At 40.9% G+C, this 14,286-nt stretch overlaps 1 protein-coding gene across 1 annotated transcript; it reads right to left on the bottom strand.

Moving 5' to 3' along the window:
• Positions 1-824: 824 nt before the first annotated feature.
• LOC124875730 (ras-related protein Rab-5C-like) lies at positions 825-12,825 on the bottom strand. The gene is made up of 6 exons (XM_047378083.1): positions 12,686-12,825; positions 10,682-10,976; positions 9,265-9,416; positions 8,961-9,083; positions 8,727-8,820; positions 825-2,047 (listed from the first exon to the last, which is right to left on the bottom strand). The coding sequence occupies exons 2-6, from the start codon at positions 10,848-10,850 to the stop codon at positions 1,923-1,925; spliced, it is 663 nt and encodes a 220-aa protein (XP_047234039.1). The 5' UTR covers positions 10,851-10,976; positions 12,686-12,825; the 3' UTR covers positions 825-1,922.
• Positions 12,826-14,286: the final 1,461 nt, after the last annotated feature.

Genomic DNA, 14,286 nt, shown 5'->3' on the forward strand with positions numbered 1-14,286 from the left:
AAGGTCAACAGAGTCATAGGGTAGAATGTCAACTTGATAATTATCCAGCAGACAGTCCTAGAGCCACAAAAGGCCATTGCTAAAGAATCTGGCTGTTTGGTGCTGGAACCAAGCATAGTAATGGAAAACCGAGTGGATGGAAAAACATGGGAGTAACATGCAACACAGATAGCTGTAGCTTTGAGCCAGATGTGACGCAAAGCTTTATTCAAGAGACTCACAAGGTGTAGATTGCGACTTGAGTCAGTGCTTCAACAGCCACCATACACAGATATACCCAGGACATGTGCTACAACTGTTGCATTATTTGTGTTAAGCTAAACCTACAGAATACCTGAGCAAAGAGGAAAAAGGACTGGACTATTGCTTGGTCTAAAGTCTTCCTTTCAGATGTGATTATCACATTTCATTTGGAAATCAATGTCCCAGAGTTGCTTTTGCATTTCTCTCTGCTCAAGCTTTATAGAGATGCTGAACATTTTCCAGCAGGATTTGGTACCTTCCCACATTGCAATTGACCTCCATGGTGTTCTGCACTGATGCGGTAATTCATTTAAAGGAAGCACAGATATTTTCTGTAATCATAAAAAAATCAACAGAAATGCTTGATATTTGCATCCCTGTGTGTGTAATGAGTCAGAGTTTCATTTCTTGAATTTTATCATATGAAATAAGTCCTTTTTTCAATTGTATCCTGTTTTAGAGCTGCATCTGCACTTTAAAATAAAGGTTTTATTTTCATCCAAAGTTCAAAACACCAGACTATAGGTGCACAAAAAAAATTAAAGGCACTTAAATCCCAAAATACAGAAATAAACCAAAACAAGTCTTGCATGTTATTTATTTTTTGATTTACAAGTTATTTCATAGTTCTTTTTAAAAAATGACTAACAACTTTTTGGTGTTAGTTATCAGGACACAACAAATGAAAGCAACTATAGATTTATTTTCACACCTTTCAGAAGCTTTTCTTTAGAGGAGTTAAATCATCACACGCTTCAAAAATGAATTTTTAGCATTTTTATAACAGTCTGAGCCCTTCTCAGAATTAACTAATACCTTTCCAACTGGGCATGAAAATCCAATCAGTTGCTGTGATCTTCAGGGAGATATATAGGTATAGAAAATGCATGCATTTGCATCAGTATGCTTGTCAAATTATCTAGATTGAAACCGGTGGTCAGACCTTCAGTGTAGGTGGACCTCAGTGTCTTTCAGCAATATTTGTGCAAAAGTCAGTGAGTTCCACTCACAAAAACTGATTCATTTGTGACATTTTCCCTTCAAGACATTCAAGGCAACAATGTTCTTTACATGTTAAAATGTAGTCTTTGTAGTATGGGTAGATGCACACAAAGACCTTACTATACACATTAGTAACTACTGAGTTAATCCCAGGTTCAAACAGGTATATGATAATGTGAATTTTATTGTAATAATACAAAAAGCGTCATCGCTCTGCTGCTTGCAATGTTAGCATTGATAATATTGCGTACTTGTTGACTAATTAAAGATCAGCAGTTAAGAAAATGACAGTGTAGACCACACACACACACACTGACACACATTCAGAAAATGCACGCATGCTCAAACAGAACGGCAACAATCTCAGGATCACGCTTTGAAAAAAAGTAAAGTCAAACAGAGCTGAATCAACAGAGACAGAAGATGAACAGGGTTTTAGACAAACAGAGGAAAGACAGGAAAGAAGTACTGGAGAATGCTGGGAGTTCCCTCTAGCTTATGATTCTTGTTAAAGTTCTTTTAATCAAAGAGGATCCAGATAATCACATCTGTAATATCAGATTAAATACAGGAGAAGTGAGAGGCTCGGCCATCTGCTACCTGCCTGTGTTTTAGCTACATGTTGTCCTTAAAACAATGTTCACGGCTCGTTCTCTAAGTTCGTTGTTTCGCACTTGCTAATGACCACCGCAGCAGCCAGTGCTGCGGCCTGCTGGGCTCGTTTCTTGTAGATCCACTCCGGTCCTTGTCCGCCCCCCTTGTCCTGCTCCGCCCTGAGGCTCGTTCTTTGGAAGCTTCTTTGCTACAGAAAAACAGAAATGTAAAGAAAGCTAATTTTCAGCAACAAACAAAGTTAAAGAGCGGTATATGCTTCGAGATTGCACAGAAATATTGGTTTTGTTTTTGGCATTTTGTTACATAAAGACGGTAAATGCTGTACCTCCTTTTCTCTGATACCAGACGACCACCCATTACATTGTAGAAAACAGTGTCTAGTAAAAAGTACTTACACCCCTCAAGCTTTTCTCTTACATTTTGGTTTGATAGACCAACACAGTGTAATTTTGAAATGGGAAAAAGGGTAGCTGCTGGTGTAACATAACTTAAACCTGCTTTAAACTTCAATATTCACTTTAAACTTTCATTTTAATCCTTTTTCAGATTAAATGGCACACAGGTGGAGTTCATTTAATAGCAAGTTGAAAGACAATAGGTTGGGCTGAGTTTTGACTAGGAGCATCAGAGTGAGGAGGGTCGAATGCATTGCAGGACACCCTTTTCTGTTGTTTTAATAATAGCATTTGAAAAACAAGTAGCCGGGTATTTGCTTTCATTTCAATTATGCAGTCTTGCCATTTGATCAATTCTATGAAATTCTAATAAAACATCTCTAACCTTGTGGTTGTACAGTGGCAAAATGTGGAAAGGCTCAAAAGGTGGGAATACTTTTGTAAGGAACTGTGGTCAACTTTCCAGTAACAGAAAGTAAGATCTGAGTATTGATATGAAATGTGACAACATGCTGCAGTATCACTGTCTTTCAGAATCAGAATCAGAATCAGAATCAGAAAAGCTTTATTGCCAAGTACGTTTTTGGACATACAAGGAATTTGTTTTGGCGTAGTCGGTGCAATACAGTACAAATTAAACAGTATAAACATATCTACAATATAATATAAATATATGTGCACAGTTTTAAGTGAGTGAGAGTAAATATAGAGCAGTATAAGATGCAAGAGCAATACAACAGTGCAGGTGATCATTGTGCAAGTAAAGCAGTGCAAGTAAAGCAGGAGTCCAAGCTGAGCGTTAATGTAACTCATAGAGTTACAAGTTACGGGTGTCCTGTCAGCAAAAAAAGGGGGGGTGTGGGGGAAAGGGACAGTGTCAGGGTGGTTTCCGGGCTTTGTTAACAAGGCTGGTGGCAGATGGGAAAAAACTGTTCTTGTGGCGTGAGGTTTTGGTCCGGATGGACCGCAGCCTCCTGCCAGAGGGGAGAGTCTCAAAGAGTCTGTGACCGGGGTGGGAGGGATCAGCCAGAATCTTCCCTGCCCGCTTCAGGGTCCTGGAGGTGTACAGTTCCTGGAGCGACAGTAGACTGCAGCCAATCACCTTCTCAGCAGACCGAATGACACGCTGCGGCCTGCCCTTATCCTTGGCTGTAGCAGCGGCGTACCAGATGGTGATGGAGGAGGTGAGGATGGACTCAATGATGGCTGTGTAGAAGTGCACCATCATAGTCTTTGGCAGGTTGAATTTCTTCAGCTGCCGCAGGAAGAACATCCTCTGCTGGGCTTTCTTGATGAGGGAGCTGATGTTTGGCTCCCACTTGAGATCCTGGGAGATGATGGTTCCCAGGAAGCGGAAAGATTCCACAGTGTCAATTGTGGAGTCACAGAGGGTGATGGGGGCAGGTGGGGCTGGGTTCTGCCTGAAGTTCACAACCATCTCCACTGTCTTTAGAGCGTTGAGCTCAAGGTTGTTCTGGCTGCACCAGTCCAACAGATGGTCCACCTCCCATCTGTACGCAGACTCGTCACCATCAGAGATGAGTCCGATCAGGGTGGTGTCGTCCGCAAACTTCAGAAGCTTGACAGACTGGTGACTGGAGGTGCAGCTGTTGGTGTACAGGGAGAAGAGCAGAGGAGAGAGAACACAACCTTGGGGGGAACCGGTGCTGATGGTCAGGGAGTCAGAGACGTGCTTCCCCAGCCTCACGCGCTGCTTCCTGTCAGACAGGAAGTCAGTGATCCACCTGCAGGTGGAGTCGGGCACACTCAGCTGGGAGAGCTTCTCCTGTAGCAGAACTGGGACGATGGTGTTGAAGGCAGAGCTGAAATCCACAAACAGGATCCTGGCGTAGGTTCCTGTGGAGTCCAGGTGCCGGAGGATGAAGTGAAGGGCTAGGTTGACTGCATCATCTACAGACCTGTTGGCTCTGTAGGCAAACTGCAGGGGGTCCAGGAGGGGGTCGGTGATGTCTTTTAGGTGTGAGAGCACAAGGCGCTCAAAGGACTTCATCACCACAGAGGTCAGGGCGACGGGTCTGAAGTCATTAAGCCCTGTGGTCCTTGGCTTCTTGGGAACAGGGACGATGGTGGAGGACTTGAAGCAGGCTGGCACATGACATGTCTCCAGTGAGGTGTTAAAAATTTCTGTGAAGACTGGAGACAGCTGATCAGCGCAGTGCTTCAGGCTGGCTGGTGAGACAGAATCCGGACCAGCAGCTTTCCAGGGGTTCTGTCTCCTGAAGAGTTTGTTTACGTCCCTCTCCTGGATGGAAAGAGCCGTCCTCGGCGTGGGTAGGGGGCTGGTGGGGGGGAACTTCAGGGTGGGGGTTGGAGGTGCCAAGACCCCTCTTGAGGTTGGAGAGATGGGGGTGGTGGATTGTGGCTGCAGCTGTTGGGGGGCGTCGTGGGGGATGGTTGCAGGACTGTCCCTTTGTCTTTCAAAGCGGCAGTAGAACTCGTTCAGGTCGTTGGCGAGGCGTCGGTCGTTGATGGAGTGGGGGGCTTTCGGCTTGTAGTTGGTGATTTGCTTGAGCCCTTTCCAGACAGACGCAGAGTCGTTGGCTGAGAACTGGTTTTGGAGCTTCTCAGAATACAGTCGTTTGGCCTCTTTCACTGCCTTGCCAAACTTGTACTTTGCCTCTCTGTATATGTCTTTGTCCCCACTCTTGAAGGCCTTTTCCTTATCCAGTCTTAACCTTCTGAGTTTAGCTGTGAACCAGGGTTTGTCGTTGTTGTAACTCACCCTGGTGCATGATGGTACACAGCTGTCCTCACAGAAGCTGATGTAGGAAGTCACAGCCTCTGTGTACTCGTCCAGACTGTTGGTAGTAGTCCTGAACACATCCCAGTCTGTACAGCCTAAACACGCCTGGAGATTCTCCACAGCCTCACTGCTCCACTTCCTTGTCGTCCTCACAACAGGTTTGCAGAGCTTTAGTTTCTGCCTGTATGCAGGAATCAGGTGGACCATGATGTGGTCGGATTGGCCCAGTGCAGCACGTGGGACGGCGTGATAAGCGTCTCTGATGGTGGTGTAACAGTGATCCAGAATGTTGTCCTCTCTGGTCGGACATTTTATAAACTGTCTGTATTTGGGGAGTTCGTGGGTGAGATTACCTTTGTTAAAGTCGCCAACGACGATAACTAAGGAGTCCGGGTTGGTCCGCTCCACACTCAGTATCTGGTCGGCGAGCATGCGCTGTGCGACCTGCACGTTAGCTTGCGGTGGGATGTAAACACCGACCAGGATGAACGAAGCGAACTCACGGGGGGAATAGAAAGGCTTACAGTTTATGATGAAGGATTCCAGGTCTGGAGAACAGTGCTGCTGAATCACTGTCACGTCGTTGCACCAACCACTGTTGAGGTAAAAACAGATTCCTCCACCTTTCGCTTTGCCGGAGAGTTCCGTGTCTCTGTCCGCTCTGTAGAGCTGGAATCCTGCCAGCTGCAGCGCAGAGTCCGGTATTAATCCACACAGCCACGTCTCCGTGAAGCACAAAACTGCCGATGAATAAAAGTCCCTGTTTTTCCCCAACAACAGTTGTAGTTCCTCCATTTTGTTGGGAAGTGAGCGCACGTTAGAGAGAAATATTCCAGGTAACGGTGTTCGTAGTCCACGCTGGCGAAGACGTACCAGCAACCCAGCCCGTTTCACCGCGTGAACAAAGGTGAGCGCACCTTTGACCAGAATGTCCAAAAATTCCAGAGCAGTAGGCAGAAAAGTGGGAAATAACTCCTCTGGTGTAGTAGCCCTGATGTTCATGAGTTCTTCTCTGGTGAGAGAGCTCCGGGTACCATCACAGAAGACCGTTTTAAAGCAAAAAACAAAACAAAACAATGCGCACCAACACGCCGAGGCGACCATCTGCGGCGCCATCCTCAGATAGATGGATCCATTTAAACCAGTTTTCACTGAGTGGCAATTGCTTTACAAACACAAAGAAACGTGTTCCTATTTCTCAAGCATTTTGATTAGAAAAAAGGGAAAAACATGTTATTTATTGGGGGCTGTATTTTGACTGCTGATGTACTGGGATTTTAACACACTACCATCTCTAGGGTTTACAGAGAATGGTCCGAAAAAGAGAAAATATCCAGTGAGCAGCAGTTCTGTGGCCGCAAATGCCTTGTTGATGCCAGAGGTCAGAGGAGAATGGCCAGACTGGCTCGTTACAACCAAGGCATGCAAAGAGCATCTCTGAACACACAACACGTTGAACCTTGAAGCGGATGGACTACAGCAGCAGAAGACCACACCGGGTGCCACTCCTGTCATCTAAGAACAGGAAACTGAGGCTACAATTCGCACAGGCTCACCAAAATTGGACAATACAAAATTGGAAAAACGTTGCCTGGTCTGATGAGTCTCGACTTCTGCTGCGACATTCGGATGGTAGGGTCAGAAATTGGGGTCAACAACATGAAAGCATGGATCCATCCTGCCTTGTATCAACGGTTCAGGCTGGTGGTGGTGCTGTAATGGTGTGGGGGATATTTTCTTGGCACACTGTGGGCCCCTTAGTACCAATTGAGCATCGTGTCAACGCCACAGCCTACCTGAGTATTGTTGCTGACCATGTCCATCCCTTTATGATCACAGTGTACCATCTTCTGATGGTCACTTCCAGCAGGATAACGCACCATGTCATAAAGCACGAATCATCTCAGACCTATTTCTTGAACACGACAATGAGTTCACTGGACTCAAATGGCCTCCACAGTCACCAGATCTCAATCCAATAGAGCACCTTTGGGATGTGGTGGAATGGGAGATTCGCATCATGGATGTGCAGCCGACAAATCTGCAGCATCTGTGTGATGCTATCATGTCAATATGGACCAAACTCTTTGAGAAATGTTTCCAGTACCTTGTTGAATCTATGCCACGAAGGATTAAGGCAGTTCTATAGGCAAAAGTGGGTCCAACCCAGTACTAACAAGGTGTACCTAATAAAGCTGGTCGCTGGTGAGTGTATATTTTGTTTTATTTTCCATTTTGTACACCAGTGTTCCTCTTAGCCGGGTCTCCCTCAAAAAAGGAGATTTTTTCTCAAGAGATTCTCTAGTAAAATGAAGGCAAAATACAGCTGTAGTAATTTATGCGTACTGTGTGTGCAGCATGCAACAGCGTGGATTTGTAACCAGAGAATCTGAAGCACGACTGATCAGGCTGGCCTCATATCCCAAGACTACAACCTCATCACACCTGCAGCAGGCTGACAGGCCTGTCAAGGTATTTACTACAAGGCTCTTCCCAGCTGGGGAGAAGTATACACAGTTTCAAATTGTGCCTACTCTTGGAGAAGAAGCAGCTGCACATAGGGTTTATAATGTCATTTTATAATAGTTGCAGCACAGCGGAAAATCAAACAACTTTAGATCATGGACCGCTAATGCTGTTGATATGTTTGAAGTTAACTGATAAAAAATATCCATTTTGAACACCTATTTTTGCTCGTGCTTTAAATTTCTGGTTTATGTCCTGAAAAATTGCTTTAATATTTCCACATGATGCTCTTTCCATGTCATCCCGGGAATTCTGCTAAGAGCACCAGTCCCTCCTGCAGCAAAAGCTCTACATAACAGGAAGCTTCCATCCCCGTACTTCACAGTAGGCATGGTGTTCTCAGACTTGCAAGCTTCCCCTTTTTTCCTCCAAATGTAACAATAGTCATCATGACCAAACAATATAAATGTTTGTGTTATTAGAGAACGTGAACATGTCTCCAGAAATAAAGGTCTTTGTCCCCGAGTGAATTTGCATACAATAAAGTGGCATTTTATGTTGATTTAGTAGTAATGACCTTTTTCTTTGCAGAGTGGCCTTTAAACTCATGTACCGTTCCATGGTGCCAATACCTGTACGTAATTCTTTTAACTAGTGAACATGGCACCTTCAGGCATCTGGATATTTGGAAACCGAGCCATGGAGAAGGCTTGATTTTTCCATGATGTCATGTAAGGAGGCGGAGCTTTTTGAGATGTGCCTTAAAATACATCCACAGCCGTACCTCCAATTATCTCAAATGTTGTAAATTAACCTATTAGATGCTTATAAACCCACAACATAATAATGTGGGCTTTCTCAAATTGTTTAATAACATAGTAATCCCAGTGTACATTTATTTCTGAATCTGAAGATAACAGTTCTTTAATTAGTCTGACATTTAGCAATAGTTTTTGTTATCCAAGCGGACATAAAACCAGAGAAGTTTAGTCCGATTTCATGTCAGATAGTGATAAAAAGTGCATTTTATACAGTTTATTAATATTTCTGGTTTAAACTGTTCAATATATGATTTCAAATGTCAGTCCCTCTTCAAGACTAGACTTCATGGTTGCCATCCCACCATTTCCTTTTCAAGCTGTTTCCTTGAACCTACACTCAGTCAATCTAACCAGTTTGTGTTGTGTTATTGAGCTGCTACTAAAAATATCTGGTGGTGTGAGGTAAAACTCATTACTTACCAATGGCCATAAAAATTTCATTGACATTCATCGCAGTCTTGGCTGATGTTTCCATGAAGAGCAGACTATTCTCATCAGCATAAGTTTGCGCCTCCTGGGAACATTATCAAAAGTTAGGTTGACCTGAATTGGAAGCAACATTAAGATAAATGTAACACAATGAATCTTAAACATTTTATTGAATTTCTAATTGAAATTATTTATATTTTCTGGAATTATATTAAATCTTCATACCTGAAAATCCACTGCTCTCTTGTCAGCGATGTCTGCCTTGTTGCCTGCCAGAGCAATCACAATGTTGGGACTGGCCTGCCGTTGAAGCTCCTTCACCCAGTTTTTGGCACGTGCAAATGTGTCCTAGTAAACCAACTGACTGGATTAGTACCATTCTTAACTGTGATATTTAAGTTTAGAGACATTTTTAAGAATAGTGGAACATTTTCATCACACAGCAAGAGCCCATGAAGCCAGAACACACATCCTACATGGATTCATATTTAGATAACAGGAACTCTGTAATCCTGCAGCTGATACCTACTATGTTAGTGATGTCATATACCACGATGGCTGCTTGAGCGCCTCTATAGTACATCGGGGCGAGGCTGTGGTATCGCTCCTGACCTGCTGTGTCCCAGATCTCAAACTTCACAGTGGTGTCGTCCAGACAGACCGTCTGCGTGAGGAATGCAGCTGAAGAGCAAAGAGCATCACTAAATTCTGATGAATAAATCTCTATTTTATTGTTCATGCTTGAGATATAGAAGGAAGATCAGACTGGCTTGATAATCTATGGTGCTAACAATAACTTAAGAGAACCTGATCAGATAGCATCATTTATACAAAACACTGTTTTAGTTGTCAAAATAGAATTGTATTTTAGGAAGAACGGGTTTATTTAACAGGTCTTAATTTCAAATAAAGCATAAACACCTGAACTGTTATTTTGTAATTGACCATCACAATATAGTCATGGCCAAAAGTTTTGAGAGTGAGCTTGGTCAGAAATGGCAGAAACCAGGTGTGAACGTTTTTGCACACAGAGAGGCCAAAAGGTTGGGATGCCGGCCCGGTGTCAAGTAAGACAGCAAAGATGTTTTCTTCATGAAAAACATCAAGAACAGACTGATATTCTGCAGGAAGTACTGAGGATTGGTCTGAAGGCTTATTTGGCCATGGCCTCTGCTGAGTCCCCCTTTCAAACTGTTTGGGAAATTTGGAAAAAGGACTGTCCAGGGAATACAAAAGCTGGACGCTTTCATCAGACCCATGTCATGCTGAGATTGAAGCATCTTAGACCATTCATGTGCAGGGTGTTCTCTCATTTTAGGGAGTGACTTCACAAACAATTTTACCAAAAACACGACCATAAACAAAAAAATTAGAGAAGAAATTGCTCTGAGAACTATTTTGTGCAACAATCCAGCAGCAACTTGGTTAAGAACAATGCTTTTTACAGCATGATGGAGCACCGTGCCACTAGGCCAATAAAATAACTTTGTGGTTCAGGGACTAAAATGTAAAATGTTTTGCGGCAAATACAATGAAGCTCCTTTAGATTGAATCCTATTCAGAACCTTGTCATGTTTCAATGCATTTCACAATCAAATACTTTTATAATTGTTACTATTGAACCTCAGAATATTACAGAAACAATTGACAGAAAGATTAAACAACAATAAAACAGTAACATTAGTGACAAACATTTCTGACATTCTCAAAAGTTTTGGCCACGACTGTACATATAATCCCTTGGTTTATTTAGCTAAAAATTAATAACTGATAGGTTCATATTCCCCAAAGTAAAGTTTATCTGTTTTCATATCTTATAAGCAGTATAGTAATAAATTAAAATTACAACTGTAATCCATTACTGACTTCTAGGTACACAAAATCAAACCAAAGCTTTGTTTCTCTCCTTTAAATATCCTCATATTGTGTCCATCTTTCTCATTTACCTCCAATTGTGCTCTCCTGGAATTCATGGAACTGGCCTTTAACGAAGCGCAGCACTAAGCTGGACTTGCCCACAGCCGACTCCCCCAGCAGCACCAGCTTGAACTGGCAGATTTTGTTTGCCGCCGTGGCACCATTAGGCCTATTTGCTCCACCACCACGCCCAGCCATTGGTAGTCAGAAAGCACAGGTCAGCTATGTGTGAAGACTGGTGCCAATTCTGAAGATCAGCAATGGCAGTGATTGCACTACTGGAGGTGACACCAGATGGATCTACCACAGCAGAGTGTTCAGGTTCTTTATAAGAAAAGCAAAAGAACAAAGTTTAGTGGAGTAAACTGGTAAATTGTAGATTTGTGGTCACATATTTAAGGCTTTAAAACCTAAAAGAACCACGTCTCTGGCTAATAACTATACAAAACAAGTAAACCTTTCAAATAAAATACACTATATAAAGAAAACTCTACTTAACCATTGCAACTAAAAAAACAACTAAAAAACAAAGCTATTCAGGTATTTTAAGTAAATAATAAAATTTAGTTCTATCAAAAATTGACTGGACTAATTTTGAGGTTTTAAAACGTTACCATTAACCTGCTTCAAATTTCCACCATCTGCTACGGTAGAACCTCAATTAATGAGACGCCACAGGACGTGACGGCCAGAATACCTGGATATGTCTCTGCCTGTATGGAGCATAGAGTAGCACTATGCTACCCAACTTGTTGTTGCCCATTGCAGATCAGCTGGCTGAAAGAAGGCTGCTACATTTTGCCCTTGCTTACAAAAAAGACCAATTAGGCAGTTTGAAAATATATCCATTAAACTCTGGTAAAATGTTATTATATTCTGTATATTATAGCATTTGAAAACTACTAGTAAATTTAGTGAGTGATTTTTGGATATTTTTCCTTTAACTCAAGTAACAAAATCAAAATACCAACAAATTAATGTAATAGCATTATTGTATCTGTAAATTTAATATGTTCTACTATTTTAACTGCAACAGGAATAATTCTTGTTTTTCTGATTAAAGCAAAAAGTAGATACATTTTTCGTTTCAAGCTTCTGTTTAATGCTACGGTAAGAATATCATACTATCAAAATTCCAGATTGGACAGCTGTAATAAATCGCAACACCCTAAAAAAAGTATTTTCACTTTGTGATGTTTTTATCCCCTTGTAATGTATTCATGACGTCAAACAAGGAAGTTATGAGGCTGGCTTGCTGTGTTTATTTGTTTGGAAGTAAGATTAAAATATAAACTACATGTATTTTCCGTCGTTTTCTTTTCGTTTAGACTTGTAGGTATGCAGGACTGAACAATATTTTAATTAGACTCTCATATATAATTTTATATTACATTGGCCAATGTTATTCCAAAAATCGTCTCTCACAGAATTCATGATTTCCACTTAATGTGTTAAAAATGTAATACGAAAAAAACATTGAGGTAATGCAGAAAAGGCCTTCATTAAACGCTAGCAAAGGTCGACCAACCAGCCGGTTCTATTGTACTTTGATCACACTGTTTTCGTTATTATGCAAAATTAGAATTAAAAGACTAAATGCTAACGAACATCACACATGACCTTTGTCACTATCACAGCTTCAGCTGTCTACTTATATCGTCATGGGCCAAAAAACATCGCCCTGGATATCCGCTAAACTGATAAAGTATCACAGATAGAGTATATAGAATAGAGGAAACTGACCAAACACAGCTAGTTGTCGTCTCAAAGGTGATCTTTACACCGTTAAACAAAACACTCTAATTAACAGAATCTTCTATTTTACGCAAAATTCATCAACAAACTTCAAACAAATCGACTGCGAAACACCCCCCGCGTATTTTTTTGCAAACTTTAACCGTGTGAGCGAACTAAAACAACAGCAGAAAATTAGCTCTCAGGCTAAAGCTCGATAAGGTGAGTTAGCAAAGCTAAACTAAAATACCTTCAGTCACAAACAAAAAAAAACCCAAAAACGAGCAGACAACTCTTACCAAGAAAGACAACATCCACTCCACACACCCGATATATAATTTTGCGTGTCTTTATTCCTCGTAAACAATTTCCCCCTAAAACAGTTTCAGGTCCACCAAATAATTCGCTTCCGCTTTGAGGGAGCAAAACACTTCCTGGATTCGTCAGTCATGTGACACATGGTCAGAGCCAATCAAATAGCACGTGGTACAGACAGCGATTGTGGAAGAGCAAGTTAATAGCAGTAATTTAATATGAACGTTTTTCATATGTATTGAAGAGGTAGAGTTGGAGCCAGTTGTACATAAAAATGCACTTAACACTACATGTTGTATGTTATCTATGATTGAAACTAATCACAAAATAGAAAGAAAAATAATGTATAATGGAACAAAGAGTGAGGAATGCTGTATATTAATTCCCACATGATGCCGCCATTACATTACAAAATGGATAAGATACAACTCCAAAAGTTTGAATATCGTGAAAAAGTTCAATATTTTTGTCACTTATTTCAGAAAGTGAAACTCCTATATTATATTATATAGATTCATTACAGAAAGAGTGAAACATTTCAGGCCTATACTTTTTGTAAATAGGCTAAGGACTCTTACAATTCTTGTAGTTTTAATGATTATAGATAATGAAAATCCCAAAATAAATTTTACATAAGATCAATATAAAAATGATATTTTTAATAGAAATTACAGGCTTCTGAAAAGTTTGTTCCTTTCTTTTCCCATGTCTTGGATACATCTATGCGTACTGGCTTTTGATGCACGGACTCCTCCGTCCACTCCTTGTGAAGCTCCACCAAAATTTATAAATGGATTTTGCTTGAAAATCCTTTCAAAGCTGCAATTATCCTTGTTGCACCTTTTCCTACCATACTTTTTTCTTCCACTCAACTCTCCGTTAATATGCTTGGAAACAGCACTCTGAACAACCAGCTTCTTTAGCAATTACGTTTTGTGGCTTACCCTCCTTGCGGAGGGTGTCAATGACTGTCTTCTGGACATCTGTCCAGTCAGCAGCCTTCCCCATGATTGTGTAGCCTTTGACCCAGACTGAGACAATTTACATGTGTTTTAGGTTAAGTGGCTGATTAGGGTGTTAAACCATGAGTTTCCAATATTTCACTTTCGCTTAATATTACATTTTGCTGAAACATTGAATTTGAGATTTTCATTATCATCATTATCAAGGATTAATGATCAAAAGTACCAAAAATAAAGCTTTGAAATATTTCTCTATATGTAATGACACTTTCTAAAAGAAGTGACAAAAAATATTCAAATTTTTCAAAATATTCAAATTTTCTTAGATATACAGTATCTATAAAGTGGAAATTTCTTTCTAAAAATAAAAGACTGTGAATTTCAGTTTTAATATGCTTAATATTTGTCCGTTGAAGGATAATGTAGAAACCTTATGATTTCTTACATAACAGGTGACACGTTCCCAGCATCGTTGTTATTTTAAGTCATCACAAAAACCAAACAGGAAAACAGGTAAAAATAAAATACAGTGACATCACAAAAAATATAATCAGAATTTTTTTGTTTATTTTTTCTTTGCTCATTAAATTTTTTTACTTGTGACAAGAACATAATTACACAAC

The sequence above is a fragment of the Girardinichthys multiradiatus genome, chromosome 10, assembly GCF_021462225.1.
Source record: "Girardinichthys multiradiatus isolate DD_20200921_A chromosome 10, DD_fGirMul_XY1, whole genome shotgun sequence".
NCBI classification, from domain to species: Eukaryota; Metazoa; Chordata; class Actinopteri; order Cyprinodontiformes; family Goodeidae; genus Girardinichthys; species Girardinichthys multiradiatus.